Source organism: Acanthochromis polyacanthus, chromosome 13, assembly GCF_021347895.1.
Source record: "Acanthochromis polyacanthus isolate Apoly-LR-REF ecotype Palm Island chromosome 13, KAUST_Apoly_ChrSc, whole genome shotgun sequence".
In the NCBI taxonomy this organism is placed as follows: Eukaryota; Metazoa; Chordata; class Actinopteri; family Pomacentridae; genus Acanthochromis; species Acanthochromis polyacanthus.
This window is the reverse complement of record NC_067125.1, coordinates 18880626-18896945: the sequence shown is the minus strand read 5'-3', so window position 1 is coordinate 18896945 and position 16320 is coordinate 18880626. Positions and strand designations below refer to the sequence as shown.

The window sequence follows — 16320 nt, the reverse complement described above, 5'->3', positions numbered from 1 at the left end:
AGGTGAAAGTTTAGAGGGACGGCCAGGTCTTGGTAGATTTGCAGTGGTCTGATACTCCTTCCATTTCAATATGATTGCTTGCACAGTGCTCCTTGAGATGTTTAAAGCTTGGGAAATCTTTTTGTATCCAAATCCGGCTTTAAACTTCTCCACAACAGTATCTGGGACCTGCCTGGTGTGTTCCTTGGTCTTCATGATGCTCTCTGCACTTTAAACAGAACCCTGAGACTATCACAGAGCAGGTGCATTTATACGGAGACTTGATTACACACAGGTGGATTCTATTTATCATCATCAGTCATTTAGGACAACATTGGATCATTGAGAGATCCTCACTGAACTTCTGGAGTGAGTTTGCTGCACTGAAAGTAAAGGGGCCGAATAATATTGCACACCCCACTTTTCAGTTTTTTATTTGTTAAAAAAGTATAAAATATCCAATAAATTTCATTCCACTTCACGATTGTGTCCCAATTGTTGTTAATTCTTGACAAAAAATTAAAATTTTATATCTTTATGTTTGAAGCCTGCAATGTGGCGAAAGGTTGAAAAGTTCAAGGGGGCCAAATACTTTCACAAGGCACTGTAATTCCTGAAGTTTGTTCCATATAAAATCCTGAAAGTCTGAATGTGTGTTTTTGAGACTTTTTGACTCTCAGCAGCACACTGCCAATTCAAGATGGAAACACTCAGCCATAATTCTGACTGGTTGTTTTAAGCATTATCTGTCTTCCAATCTTAAAAGAAAACAACAACAAAAAACACCACATGGACATGTTAAGAAGGTGCAAAATCTGATTTGCATCAAAACGGGGGATTTAACATTCCACATTGTAAAGTGATAATCACACTATCAACCAGAAAAATAACCTGTAGTGAGAGTAAAAATACCAAAAACCTGCAGATTTTTATGTCACAGCAGGACAAGACCTGATTTTGATTATTGATGATTTGTACAAAATCAGTTTCCACTTCCTTATCATCTGCTCCTTTTCTGGCTCTCACTTTTCTCTTTGTGTAGCACATACACACTTGATCATGCATAAATTCCTGGCAAGACTTTGTCAGGCTGGAGGAACGGTGCAAACACACACACACACACACACACACATACACACACACACACACACACACACACACACACACACACACACACACACACACACACACACACACACACACACACACACACACACACACACACACATGTTTGTACTTCTATCTTAGTGAGGACATCCATAGGCGTAATGCATTTCCTAGAGCCTTACCCTAACCTTAACCATCACAACTGATTGCCTAAACTTAATCCTTACCCTAACCCTAACCAAACCTCAATTCATACCTGTTCTCTAAAAACAAGTCTTCACCCTCAAACATGGCTGTTTCAAAGTGAGGACCGGCCAAAATGTCCTCACTTTGTAAAAATGTCCTCACTTTGATAGTTAAATGCAGAAAATGGTTCTCACAATGTAGCAAGTACAAGAACACACACACACACACACACACACACACACACAAAACGCAATTTCTGCCTGAGGTATAGTGTGCAGAGGTCAGCTGGTCTCAAGACAAAAATGAAAAAGGAATCAGGAATATTATCCTAAGCATGTGATTGTGTGTGTGAGCTTCAGTTTGAGAGCGTGTGTGTGTGTGTCTTAGTGAGTGCGTGAGATCACAATGAGATCACACACTTTGTCAGAGGACGGCCCCTGAAACCGCTCAGTGAGAAGGCAGAGAAGTGGAAACTGTTGGCTGGGAGCTGGAGAGATTGGAAGGTGGATGTAGGTTTGGTGGCTGGTGGTTAGATGGAAGTTTAGAGCAGCAGAAAGCTTCAAAAACCTGCAAAAGTTAGAAACTGGTGGCCTGTGGATAAATACAGGTAACTGCAGTTTGAGTAGTTATTAATTTGTTCTGTTAAGTAGACTACAGACAACATCCCTTGATCAAATGTCCTGATCCTGTGTTTCTCTGCTTGTACTAACTAGAAGAAACTTTTCGGCAGTGAATCTAGTCTTCCGCTGCTTTTGCCACTTCTTCTCATCTGCGTCGTCTCAGAGGGTATCCGTTCTCCATCTTTTCAACAGGAGTCCACATTTCCACTGAGGTTAGAACTGGGTGGCTCTGATCTTCACCATGAGGAGTCTATGTGTGTCTGTAGTTCTGCTGCAGCTCGTTGGCACTAGTTTATGCCAGTTCCCTCGTCTATGTGCCAACTCAGAGGGACTGCGAACCAAAGAGTGCTGTCCACTTTGGGAGGGAGATGGTTCAGCCTGCGGTGCACTGTCAGGACGTGGTTTCTGCACAGAGGTCCAGGTCTCAGATGAGCCCAACGGGCCACAGTACCCCCACAATGGGATTGATGACAGAGAACGCTGGCCTTTAGCTTTCTTCAACCGGACATGTCGTTGTGCTGGAAACTATGGAGGTGTTAACTGTGGCGAGTGCAGGTTTGGTTACTGGGGCTCAAACTGTGCTGAGTACAGAGAGTCAGTGCGCAGGAACATCCTGACCCTGTCGAGTGCAGAGCAGCAGAAGTTCATTTCCTACCTGAACCTGGCTAAAAACACCATCAGCCGTGACTACGTCATCTCCACAGGAACAAGAGCAGAGATGGGTGAAAATGGGGAGAACCCCTTGTTCTCTGACATCAACACCTACGACCTGTTCGTCTGGATGCACTACTATGTGTCCAGAGACGCCTTCCTGGGGGGACCAGGGAACGTTTGGAGAGACATCGACTTTGCCCATGAATCTGCAGCATTTCTGCCCTGGCACAGAGTCTTCCTGCTTCACTGGGAGAACGAGATAAGGAAGCTGACAGGAGATTTTAATTTCACCATCCCATACTGGGACTGGAGGGATTCCCAGTCCTGTGAGGTGTGCACTGACTCTCTGATGGGTGGACGCAGCTCACTCAATCCTAACCTCATCAGCCCTGCGTCTGTCTTCTCCTCATGGAAGGTAAGAAAAACTCTCTGACTGACAACATGCATGTTTCACTGTGTGTAGCTGTACAAGCAAATCTTTCTTATCCCTTACAAAGACACTGAAACTTCTTTTAGTTGCAAAACAAAGACTCGTTCTATTCCATCTTACGCATTTGAAAGAAATAATTTTACTGAAACTATGCCATTTTTTAAAAATATTAGTCCTCAGTTGATGCTGAAACCAATAAAAACTGAGTAAAATTCTGCTTCAAAGGATTTGTCTCCACATTGTAAAACAAAGACAGCAGAATTATTCTGAGTGAAAATTGATAGAAATTCATCAGAAAATTTCTTTTACTTTAACCAGCTGACACTTTCTGCTGTAGATTTGATATCATTTCATTTCTCTTTACTAATATCTATAAATGTTCACATTCTAAGCAGTCTCACCAGTCTGTACAGGGCACAGTATGAAAATTGCAGAAAATTTAACTTTATATTTACAGTGTTGCTGTTTGTTTCTTTTGATGACCATTCTCCTGCTGTGTATTTTGTTCCCTGACCTACAGGTGATGAAGTAAACATTCATGTATGAGGGTCATTACAGTTGTATGAAGGCCTGTAGGCTCTTTAACAGCAGTAGCTTAAGAAATGTGTGTGTATCCATGTGTGCAGGTGATCTGCACCCAGCCGGAGGAGTACAACAGCCGAGAGGCGTTGTGTAACGCAACAGGGGAGGGTCCACTGTTGCGTAACCCCGGCAACCATGATCCAAACCGCGTGACACGACTCCCCACAACAGCTGATGTGGATTTCACTGTGGGCCTCCCCGAGTACGAGACGGGACCTATGGACCGATTTGCCAACATGAGCTTTAGAAACGTCCTTGAGGGTACACACACACACACACACACACACACACACACACACACACACACACACACACACACACACACACACACACTATGGCGTCAGAATCGTGTCAAAACAATCAAAGCAACTCGCAGCAACGTGTCTGTACACGCATGATTATTTTCTTACGCGTGCGTGCGTTGTCGTGTGCAGATTGTATTTCACGCGTAACAAGAAGCTGCGTGCGTATGAAGCAGCGCGTACACGCCTGTCTGTCACTGTTTGACAAATACTATTACGCGTTCACACACGCGTGCGGTCGCCATACACAATAGAACGTTTCTGCACCGTGCGTACCAGCCCGCCTCACATGAGCGTGTCGTGTAATTGGCCTTTTCATTTTAGTCAGCCAGGGGAGGCAGCAGTGAGCCATACTGGCGGAAAAGAAGAAGACGAAGAAGAGTCTCCCCTTTTCGACCGAGGCAGTTCCGGTTCGAGGTTGGAGTCGGTGGCCGATTCGGCTCCGGTTTTTTGTTTTTCAACAGGCGGTGGGCCGCCTCCGGGCTCCAAAAACTGGGACTCGCACCGGCCCCAACTCGTTGCTGGGCCAGAGGTGGCCCGAGGTGAGAGCCCAGTACGTCAGGGGCTGGGGTTACAGTCCGACCGTCAACAGCGGAAACACAGAAGCGCCGTTTTTAAACAGCCGAGTGAGCAGCAGTAATGTTCAATGTTTGTGTTTTAAAAACCGGTAAATATAGAAGCAAAATCCAAGTAGCAACGGTCTGAGGAGGAGACCCAAAGCTTCCCGGAACTGTGGTCTTCATATTAAATTCAGTGGAAGTTAGAGGGAGCCTCTTGGACCACACCAGTGTTCGAAACAATCCAGTGGGAGACGGCTACAGCTGTACGAACGGAGCCTGACTAACTCCTCAACAACTAAAAAGTTCAGAAATGACGACAAGAACCAGAAAAGGCAGCCGGGATGCAGCAGTTTTTGGCCAAAAAGAGCCCCGATTTTTTCCGGCTGCATTCCGTGATTCCAACCAGGTCCCTGGACGCAACAGCTGAGCATTCCGTGATTCCAACCGGGTCCCTGAACGCAACAGCTGAGCAGGAGTTGATGCAGGCCGCAGTACCGATCATGATAGGTAAGTTTTATTTCTTAAACACCCTGCTGTTAACCGACTATGAATACGCCAGCTACAACAGAGCCACATCAATATTATGAACGTTACGCCAGCGAACGTGGTCCGGACACAGGATCAGAGGTCAACTATTTGCTAACCAGTTAGCCACTGCTAAGCTAGCAAGCTATGAAAACCGTCTTATAAAACCTGAGAAAAGCAGCAGCAATATTTCATTACCAGACCTGTACTCAGAACCTCCCACGTTGTTACACAATGGCCCATTAATCATATTGCTGAACTATATGATAATCATTGAAATTTCCCTTGAAGAACCAATAAACTGTTTAACATTATTAATACGAGTCTAAAACTTATTCAAAAGATCAAATTAACACAATGAAGTGAGGAATACTGGTAATGTGCAGCTATTTTTATAATTTCAAGGTAAAATGCTGATTGTTCTGTGATTTTCCAGCTTTGCAGATGTGGAAATTCAATGCATTCATTACTTATACACAGATTTCTTTGATGGTTTTTAGTTGTTACTCAAATATATCAAGGCATTTAGCACTGCTGGAAATTATTACAGGCATTTTTTGTAACATTTTCTAACATCTTACGGACAAATTAATAATTAATGGAGAAAATGGTTTTAAATTACAGATGCTATCAACAACATTTCTTGTTCATTTTATTTAGTTGTCGGCCTCGGATGATGAGGTCCAGTTACCAGGATCACTACTCTGCAGCTTACTGGTTCCGTCCTGCAGCTCCTTCATGCTGTCCTCCTCGCTACAGACCAAATCAAGTAAGATTTTGATTTAATTAATAAACATTATACATTTACAATAAAAAAAATCAAGTAAGATTTGTTTAGACTATGCAGACATCAACATGATCAATATGTTATCTTTTGGCCCATCCTAAAATCACAACGTACAACATTTATTTTAATCAATCAATCAAAGTTTATTTCTATATCACGTTTCTTACATAAAGTAGCAGTAAGTGCTTAACAAATTAAAAACAAACAATAAAAAGACAATGCCCCACATCCCTCCCAACTCAACTCCCATCATACTCCCTATCAACACACGGACAGTCACACAGCCACGCACACACACACACACACTTCTACAACAGAAATAACTAGAAAAGCACGCAGAGAGCGCAGACTTCCGCCAGGCCATCTGTCTGTCTGTCTGTTTGTTAACAGCATAACTCAAAAAGTTACGGACAGATTTTCACCAAATTTTTACAGAATGTCCGGAAGAGCAAAAGTAACAATCAGTTAAATTTTGGAGGTGACCTGGATCACCGTCTGGATCCAGGATTTTTTTGAAGGACTCTGTACAATTGAGAGATGGCCGCCAAAATCCGTCCATAACTTTTTGAGTTATGCTGTTAACAGACAAACAGACAAACAAACTCCGATGATTACATAACCTCCTGGCGGAGGTAATAAGTTAACTGTGTTCATGAATATAGAAAATAATTACTGACAACTAATGCTGCTTGGGTGCTTTTATGCAGGATAAAGGAACCAGGATGCTACTGTGGATCTGCTGCAGTATCTGGAGACGTCAGAGGAACGGTTCTTGAAACAGATCTGAAGACACCGAGACCTGACCACTGCCCTGCTCCAGAACATCCAGAGGACGGATGAAAATTCAATCACCTTTGCTGGACTGATGGGACGCATGTGTCGGTGCTGGAGCGACTGTCACAGAAATAAACTGCATTGTCCACTATTCCTACCTTTTTTAGAAAAAGTAATCATATTTTTTATAAATTATTTTCCTTCTTAGCAATTTAAGTACACTGGTATTTTACTCTTGCACTTTGGGTGAATACAAATATATTTGTGATGAAAGATGCGTGTTTTGTCTATAAGCTACAGAGATTTTATTCAGTGTTAAGTGCACACTTCTACGTACACACATTTTGACAGATAATCAGTTGTGCTTTTCAAGCAGATTTCATTCTGAAACATATCGGCAACATACCAGTATGTTGTTTCTTACAACATATGTCACACCAAGCTAGATAAACTGCACTACTGCAGCAGATGTATTATTGAAGTGTGCTTACATTACATGTCTACATACACTACTCACAAAAAGTTACTCAACTTTCAGGTGACATTTATGGAAATTGTAAAAATTAATGCTATGGTGATATTAAATCATGAATGTATGGCATTTAAGTAGAAACATGCAATAGTGATTTCCTCATCTCAAACAATTTATTAAAACAAAAGCTAACAGCAGTGAAGGGTATATCACAATAAAAATGTCTCATGACAGTTTGCACAGAACAGCAGCTTTCAGCTGAAATCCGGTACAGTTGTGTCCCACCAGTAGCATGGTCACGGATGTTCCCAGACAACAGCTGACCTCTGTCTCGTAATTAAGATCATCTATAAAGGTAAAAATAGATACTATCACCAATTTATTGCGTTTGTTTAACTGCTATGTAGGTTAGCCGCAGCAAGATGGAGTATCTGTGTGTGAATGAGAGGGACCCAAGTGGAAGAGTGAGGTTTCAGGGAGAAGAGATCAAGAAGGTGGAGGATTTTAAGTACTTGGGGTCAACAGTCCAGAGCAATGGAGAGTGTGGAAAAGAGGTGAAGAAGCATGTACGTGCAGGCTGGAACGGCTGGAGAAAAGTGTCAGGTGTGATAGAAGAGTTTCAGCTAAAATGAAAGGAAAGGTTTACAAAACTGTGGTGAGACCAGCCATGTTGTTTGGTCTGGAGACTGTGTCCCTGAGGAAAAGACAGGAGGCAGAACTGAAGATGCTGAGGTTCTCTTTGGGAGTGACCAGGATGGATAGGATCAGGAATGAGTACATCAGAGGGACAGCACATGTTAGAGGCTTTGGAGATAAAGTCAGAGAGGCCAGACTGAGATGGTTCAGACATGTCCAGAGGAGAGAGGGAGTGAATATATTGGTAGAAGCATGCTGAGTTTCCCACTGCCAGGCAGGAGGCCTAGAGGAAGACCAAAGAGGAGGTTTATGAATGTGGTTAAAGAGGACATGAAGGTAGTTGGTGTGAGAGAAGGGGATGCGGCAGACAGGGTTAGATGGAGGCAATTGATTCGCTGTGGCGACCCCTGAAGGGAAAAGCCGAAAGGAAAAGAAGTTTAACCGCTATGTAATGGATGCAAACGTATTTGAGGCTAAGCAGCTAAGCTAAATGAATTATGGAATAATAATAAACGTCAGAAGAACTGCAGCCTAGTGGCTCGGGGCTGTGAAGCCTGAGAACCTAATTTAAATAATAATAAAAACTGGGTAAGTTTATCCCCGTGTTTTGGAACAATAGCGCCACCAGCTGGAACCGAACAACTACACGACGCGCTCATGTTACGCGTTATGCCGCGCACGGTGCAGATCAACAACTATTGTGTACAATCAGAAATTGCGACCGCACGCGTGTGTGAGCGCGTAAAAGTATTTGTCAAACAGTGACAGACAGGCGTGTACACGCTGCTTCATACGCACGCAGCTTCTTGTTACGCGTGACAGAGTTCGCGCACGTCATTTCCGCGTACGTGTGACCGAAATGTTCTATTATCTTCATGTGAGCGTTAATGCGTGCGTTTGTAAAAAAAACGCATGAATTTTACGCGTGACCGCTCCGCGTAGTGTGATTGCCGGTGCGTAGCAATGGTCACACGTGAACGCACGCGTGAACGGGAGGCCATTATAAGTCAATGGGGAAACTGCATTACGCGTCAGGCGCATAGGCGTCAAAGTACGCGCGCATGTGACACGTTCAGTTGATAGCTGCGCAAGCTTTTTGACACGATTCTGACGCCACACACACACACACACACACACACACACACACACACACACACACACACACACACACACACACACACACACACACACACACGTGTGTGTGTGTCTTGCTATCATTGTGGGAACATACCATTGACTCCCATTCATATCTAACCCCTAACCCTTACCCTAACCAAAACAATGGCTAACCCTAAAGAAACGTTTTTGCACTTTTACTTTTTCAGTAACAACATGGCCAAGAAAACACTGTTTAAACTTGTGGGGACCAAAATGAGGTCCCCACAAGTGACAGTTTTCGGTTTTCCTACAGTTGTGGGGACCAAATGTCCCCACAATATAGCAAAAACATGGGCACATACAGACATACACAGACACACACACACAGACATACACATACACACACAAATATGTATCCCGCCAAAACATGGCAATTTCTTTTTTTTCCCCATGGGATTAAGAAACTGCTTTTTGGTTTATAAAAATACATATTTTTTTATTTATTCATTTTTGTTGTTACTTGAGCGTATTTTGTCCCTATAAATGATGTTAGCAGCAACATTTTCATTAAGCGCCACTCAGAGTCAGTTATTTTGTAAATGAGACCATCCATTTAAATTGCATCAGAAGCTTTGAGATGTGTGGAAGAGTGCTTGAAATACTAGAATACACTTAATCTATTTAACTCTGTTAAAACTTTGAATGTGATTCCCCGAATTACTGTTGAAATTGGTTGAACGTAGGAGATGTAATGCACTTTTATACACTTATCTATTCCCTGATTTTTCCACAAATATCTCTCAATTTCTATTAATTATTGTTAACCCTTTTCTCCCTTTAGTCTACTCATTCCCAGTGCTTTCTGTTTTCCCTCTTTCATATGTTATCCTCCTTCTGTCTACACACCAGTAATCTTTATTTGTACTTTTACTCATCCTCCTGCAGGTTTTGCCAGTCCAGAGACAGGTATGCCAGTGCCAGGCCAGAGCACCATGCACAACGCTTTGCATCTCTTCATGAACGGCACCATGTCCTCAGTCCAGGGCTCAGCCAACGACCCCATCTTTGTGCTGCACCATGCTTTCATTGACAGGTAACACAAATACTCAGCAGTTAATTAATATTGACAGGCAGTTACTTATCTTCTAAATGTGACAGAGGAAATGGACATTTTAATTTCTTTTTAAACAAACAAGTGGGAGACTTTTCTCACTGAGAATTTGTCAGAGTATGAGGAAAGGAGAAAAATAAAGCTGATGTTGCAACACGGTCTCACGGGGATTCGTGAAACTGTTACGTAAATTTTTTGTTTCTTTTTCGTGCGCACCAACACGATTTCGTCATGTTTTTCGTGCCGCTCACCACGAAATGTTTTTCGTGTTGCTCACAACGAAACCCGCTGTGGTAATCACAGCTGAAAGTGGTTTATACCAGCGGATTCATGACGATCTAAGCTGTCCATCAGCGTATACTGCTTGTGTGATCGCGTTTGCGGCCGCCGGCCGCCGGACATTCTTGAAATTCCTATGCAAATTGGGAAAAAAAAAAAAAAAAAAAAAAAAAAAAAAAAAAAAAAAAGGTAAGTGTACCACCGGGTTATGGTTATGGTTAGGGTTATGGTTAGGGACGATGTCATGCAAAATATAGCGTTGGATTCGCCATGGTTTTACATTAAAAATATAATACACACATTCGTTTGAAATACGTTCTGGGTGGCACGAAAAGTCCGCCGTTTAAAATACATTGGTGCGCATTTCGTGGTGAGCGGCACGAAAAACATGACGAAATCGTGTTGGTGCGCACGAAACCGAAACTAAAACTTACGTGACAGTTTCACGAATCCTCGTGAGATCGGGCTGGATGTTGTCTTTAACACATCCTGGTGTCCATCTAATTCCCCCTTTCTGTCTTTTTCTTCTCGTCCAGTATCTTCGAGCGTTGGCTCAGGACCCACCAGCCTCTCCGGAACAGCTACCCACGTACCAATGCCCCTATTGGCCACAATGACGGTTACTACATGGTTCCCTTCTTCCCTCTCTATAGAAATGGAGACTATTTCTTAACTGACAAAGCTCTAGGATACGAGTATGCCTACCTGTTGGACCCTGGTCAGTGCAAAACTGCAAACATGTCCAGTAAATTAATGTTTCTACTACTTTCCCTTGTATGTAAAACTGTTCTATCCTGTCTGTCTCACCACAGGCCAGAGGTTTGTTCAGGAGTTCCTGACGCCGTACCTCCAGCAGGCTGAACAGATCTGGCAGTGGCTCCTGGGAGCCGGGATTCTTGGAGCCGCGATCGCGACACTCTTTGCTGTGCTGGTTGTTGTTGCAAGAAGGAAGTGGAAGCGTAACCAGAGGAGGAAGAGGGCATCGAGCTACACAGAGAGACAGCCGCTACTGCACAGCAGCTCAGAGGAAGGTTCATCATATCAGACGACTCTGTAACACATGAGATACTGTACAAAGAGCTACATGTGAATGTACAAACTGCTGAGGGCACCATGAAGCAATGAATGAGATGAACCCTTTCATTGATTTCCTACAATAAATCTGATATAAATTTTAAAATAATATATGGAGCTAAAGATGAGAATCAATTCACACAATTATTTTTATCAAGCAGACAGTGTTTGTGCTGCCTTTTCTTTGACATATATGGTGCTGAAACAACAGAAATAAAGTGAATTTCATCTGTGGCCATAACACTGAAAAATGTCAGTAACGGGTCTGTGCAGATACAGGGGAAAGTAAAATAAAAAGTACCAAAAAACTTTAATGTTGCAGGATTTTTAAATATATTGAGTACATACTATTTTCTCAGGCAACAAAAAACATCTGTCAGTATATTTGGATAGATACATCTGCAAATAAAACTCTTCCTATGTGCATGGGTATTTACCAAGAAATGAGAAATCTTTTTGGGGGATTTGGTAAACTGAACCTTTAAGGTCTGAGGCAAATTAAAACCACTGATAGTATATTAAAGATGGATGTAGTCATCACATCATTACCCATTAGTTTGTGGACTATCATTTTGAACTCCCAAGTTTGGATTTTGGCTGCTGACATCTTAAACCTTTTGATATTAGATGTGAGACCTGAAGGGTGGATCTGACTGAGAACTCAAGGACAGTATGCTCACCTTGCCTGGGGACCAGACAGCCTTTATATTGTGTATTACAAATACACATAAAGTCAGTATGGAACTGCTCCATTGAACCAAATCTAGCCCAGAGGCGGGACTACCGATCACAGCTTGAATTGGAGAGAGCCAATCAGCGTAACACATGTGTGACGCAATCACTAAGCGACCTAACAATTGCCTTTCCACCATGATGTTTTATAGTTTTAACAGCTTCCTTCGCCGTACAGGGGTCCTGAGGAAAATCTAAGCTCTCCGTTTCAACAGTGGAGGGCAGCATTACGCATTCTATCGTACAGCCTGCCGGAATTAAAAATACATCCTTTTTAAAAAGAAAAACTTTAAGAGCTGCTTCTTGTTCAGGTTTTAAGGACAAATTCAGCCCGTGCAAGACAGAGGAAAGCGCACGAGAGAAACTTCGCTCTGTTGCGGTCGCCAACTCGGCCCTGAAGATGACGCATCGTTAACTCCCGCCTCTGGTGCTCTGATTGGTTCGGTCTGATCTGCTCGGAGCTTGAAAACCTGTCAAAATGTGTCAATGGAGGAGGGCTAGACCGTATTCCCGTATATCCCTTATAACGGGAATACAGTCTAGCTAAGCTAGGCTAATGCTCACCTGTGACATGTAACTTGGCATCTATTACACCCCGAATAGGACAGCGAGCTACAAACTTTATCACGCTGTGAAGGAAACTTTAAACTACTGATTGAGACCATAAACTAATTTTTTTTTTAAAATGTTTATGAAGGTTTCAAAACAGGTGAGACATAGAATCATTTTCTCATAGACTTCTATACTATCCGACTTCTTTTTGCAACCAGAGGAGTTGCCCCCTGCTGGCTGTTAGAAAGAATGCATGTTGAGGGCATTTTTCAGACCTGGAAGCTACATCCATCCTTTATATACAGTCTGTGATTTAAACAGAGATATTGGTAAGGAGCAGGTACCCAGAATCAGGAAGATGTCCCTAATATTCAAAAATATTTCGCATTTACACACACAAACTGACAGATTTTAAGAGCCATCCAGCATTAACAAAACATTGCAAAAAATGTGTTCAGTGTTCAAATGAAAAAGTAAATATTTATGCACTACATTGACCATTTTCTTGTGGGTATGTAAATTGTGGCTCATTTTAGATTCATGCCTTGAAGTGCATTTACAATCTCATGTAAACTAGTCAGCAGCCAATGACAGAAACCGTGGGGATCAGCAAAATGTGACCTTGTTTGTTCTGTGGCAACTTTCCTCATTGACTTGACAAGAGAAATGTTTCATTGAATTGAATATTTTGTTATTATACTTGATTTAAGTGCAATTCTGTTTACAGGACACACACTGTGTGTAAATACTCCAGGTTTACTGAAGTAGGCCTAAGAGTTAAATGTAAATTCCACTGAACTGACTGCAGCTCAAGGACACCTTAGAGAAAAGTATTTTAGATCATTTAAAGTCAAGGTATGCCTGCTGCAGCTGTTCAGTTTGTTAAAGGTTGTTAAAATTGCATTATGAGCTTCTTCATACTGAATAAACTTAAGGCTAAACTGCATTTTCTGGTGTAATTTGAGCTTCAGGATTCTTCTGAATAAAAATTACATCGTATTATATCTCCCCTCTGTTGGGAATTTGGTTACAAATATGGCCATTTGCAGTGTCCTGTTTAACAGAAGCAGAAACACTAAAGAAACTGTATCATGAGTTTGTACGTGCTGCATTAAAATCAGATTTGATCCAAATTTTCTCTGTTCTATTCTTTGCTGTTGATGCAGGAATGCTGAATAAACAAAGAGTCACAATTTTTAAACTAACTTTACTCGTACGGTGGAAGAATTCTGAATGTAATGCAGACAGTTGGGAGGGTTTATCTTTTGTTTGCTGCAGCAATGTGTGCTGTAATAATTGGGTTGTGCTGTCAGTTCGTAAACTGAGTAGCAAACATTTCACATTCTAACTGATGTCAATGTTTCTGTTTGTCAAACATCAAAATTACATTTGGCTAGTTTCAATAACAACTCGATTAGAGACAGAACCGGATCAGTTAGTTTAGACAGCAGATTAGAGCACAAAGTTGAGTTGGTGCTATTAAACAGTCAGTGTTGCTTGACAAAAAAACAGATTGAGGAACACTAAATTTAATCAAGATACAATAAATAGAAAATCTCTTTATTCTAGATTTTTCCTTTTTCTTCAGAACACAATCCTGAAAATAGACATACAATTTAAAATGTACATGTATTTTAAAATTTTCAAACTACAGTTGCAGTTTGTGACAAAATGGTTGTTTCAGTTGCAACAGATAAAGATGTTCATAATTTCCTGGTATTTCCAGTTATGTAGCATCAGAGTTACTAATTTAGTCTTAATTTAGATTTCCATGAGCATTCCCATTACTTTCTATCAGGAACTTTACACCGTAAAGATAGGTGAAAATACTGAAATTGCCAAAGCCCATATAAAAGTTTGACATATTACATATTGCATAACAATTTTAAACATTATAAATAAATTGAAAAAACAACTGTCACTAAAAATACTGCTTTGAAGTGTAGTGTAGGTTTTCTTTGTATAAGATTTGTGAAACAAATATGAACAAGGTTCAACAATAAAATGAAAACAAAGACTGCATCAAGTATTCATTAGATGTCCATTTTTGTTTCATTCCTTTTCTCTTTGAGAGGAAATTGCCTCCAATTCTGATAAGATGATCTCACAGATCAATGTAAGATTCAGTTCCGTCTTCTGGCTTTGCAAATAATATGTGGTATAGATCTAACAACAACCAATCTGTAGAGAGCTGAAGTCCTGTCCCCACTTAAGTTTCTAGTTTCCTTATCAAATGTTTAAAAATCTGAAAGACATTCATGAATTTTCTGTGCACACGCTAAGGTAACTTAATCTACATTACTGTAAGGATCAGAGGGCTAGCATTCCTACAGTTTGGCTTAAAGTAGAGGAGCTATTTTTGGATGCCAACAAAACAAATGTTTTATCACAGTGAATATGCCAAACCAGATGCCCATTTATTTTGGCATTGGTAGAACAAAAGTGAATCCTGAGGTGGAGTTGTATGAGTGTGGCTCTAAAACTTAGTATTTTTGCTTTGGAGAATTTGTAGCATTGCTGTCTAAAGTCAAACAAATGTTAAAGGAAGTCAGCCTGACACTAAACTGGCCATTGGTTGATTTGCCCATGTGGCTCTGCTTATTTCTTGCATGTTAGTATAAAAGCACTTTGTCTCATCCCTGAGTGACCGCTCAGTTCTGGTCTACTGAAAGATGAATTCCATCTCGTGTTATATCCTCTTGTTGTGTCTGTGGTCGAGTCTGAGTCAAACCTTATTCCCACATCAGACTCCTGCATGAGAAAACAAATTTACTCCACAGAGGGGTACATCGGGACAAAAATAAGACAGCGACTTGAGAAAAACAGAGTACCATGAGAGAAGAGTCCAAACAGGGAGGTGGTTTCTTCAGTTTTTCTCACATGAAGATTGGATCAGATGCTGCAGTCGATGGAGGATGGGTTGATCTGTGGGGAGCAACAGGCCTCACGCTGCACGTCAAATTTTGCCCCGCTGAGCCATTTGAGACCACATAAAATATATAGTCTGAGTATTTGAGTTAAATGACATCTCACTGATTCATAGATGTGAACGACAATTCAAGTAACCAAGATCAGTCAAAGATGTTCAGAAATTTACTTCGACTACAGAGATTATGTCCCATAATGAATGAAAATCCATCCATCCCAAACTAGTTGTTTTTCACTGAGGTTACCCTGGAAGTGTAGAACCAGCTGTGATGTTCGATCAGCAGAACGACTCCTTGTTGAATTCGAATGTGGTTCCAGAGGATCGTGCTGAGTTACACAGTCTGTGCAGAGTCCTGGAGATGCCCTTCGGTCCACAACAGAAAACCCCGACTCGTTTACTGAAACCACGGAGAGAGAGAGAGAGAGAGAGAGATAGTAACACTGTGGGATGTTAGCAATGAATACTTTTAACAACAGTGAACTAATACTCCTTGGATGCTCACTGCTTATTGCTCTTTCCAATCTCATCTAGAAGTAACTTCCACTCGGGTCGACCAACCAGCAGCCTCGATGAGAGCAGCCGGTACTTCTCCTCAGACATGCTCTAATGAAAAAAGAAGTTATTAAAAAACAATGGTGAGCAGGTCTGAATTGATAATTCAGTGTTTACCACGCCGGGTGTGTTTGGAACTTGTGCCAGTGAAAGTAGCATTAGATGCATATAGCAGGAGCAAGCCGGCTGTGCAGCTGTGCATACACATCATACAGAGTGCAAAAGACAATGTTTTTGCCTTTAGTTGAATATGAAGTTTAGTTTGTTGATTCCCACTGTTTGCAAGAGTCTTGTCTCTGAGTTAATTAAACATCTGGAGTCAGGAAGCAGCAGGATGAAAATGTAGATCTCCAAAGTTTGGAAAGTATGCACATTTATG

At 41.5% G+C, this 16320-nt stretch overlaps 2 protein-coding genes and 1 long non-coding RNA gene across 4 annotated transcripts in view; 2 read left to right on the top strand and 1 right to left on the bottom strand.

Annotated features, from left to right (window-relative positions):
- The first annotated feature begins 1696 nt into the window (after window positions 1-1696).
- On the top strand, window positions 1697-11485 carry tyr (tyrosinase). Of its 2 annotated transcripts, none has more exons than XM_051958329.1 (6): window positions 1697-1879; window positions 2085-2961; window positions 3603-3819; window positions 9658-9805; window positions 10639-10820; window positions 10915-11485. In XM_051958329.1, exons 2-6 carry the CDS (start codon window positions 2134-2136, stop codon window positions 11157-11159), a joined length of 1620 nt encoding a protein of 539 aa, XP_051814289.1. In that variant the 5' UTR covers window positions 1697-1879; window positions 2085-2133; the 3' UTR covers window positions 11160-11485. The 2 variants fall into 2 exon arrangements, with proteins under 2 accessions (XP_051814289.1, XP_022077296.1); XM_022221604.2 differs by having other exon boundaries at window positions 1986-2961.
- On the top strand, window positions 3868-6779 carry LOC127536908 (uncharacterized). Its single transcript, XR_007946119.1, has 3 exons — window positions 3868-4927; window positions 5606-5714; window positions 6440-6779. It is a non-coding gene; the product is annotated as an uncharacterized LOC127536908 (long non-coding RNA).
- Window positions 11486-13999: 2514 nt separating the features above from the next.
- Window positions 14000-16320, bottom strand: part of LOC110972159 (NADPH oxidase 4) — a 71353-nt gene continuing 69032 nt past the window's right edge. Inside the window, exons 17-18 of the mRNA XM_051958328.1 lie at window positions 15892-15992; window positions 14000-15786 (exon numbers count right to left, since the gene is read on the bottom strand). Coding sequence (XP_051814288.1) covers window positions 15666-15786; window positions 15892-15992 — 222 coding nt within the window. The 3' untranslated portion in view covers window positions 14000-15665. The remainder of the gene's footprint in view (window positions 15787-15891; window positions 15993-16320) is intronic.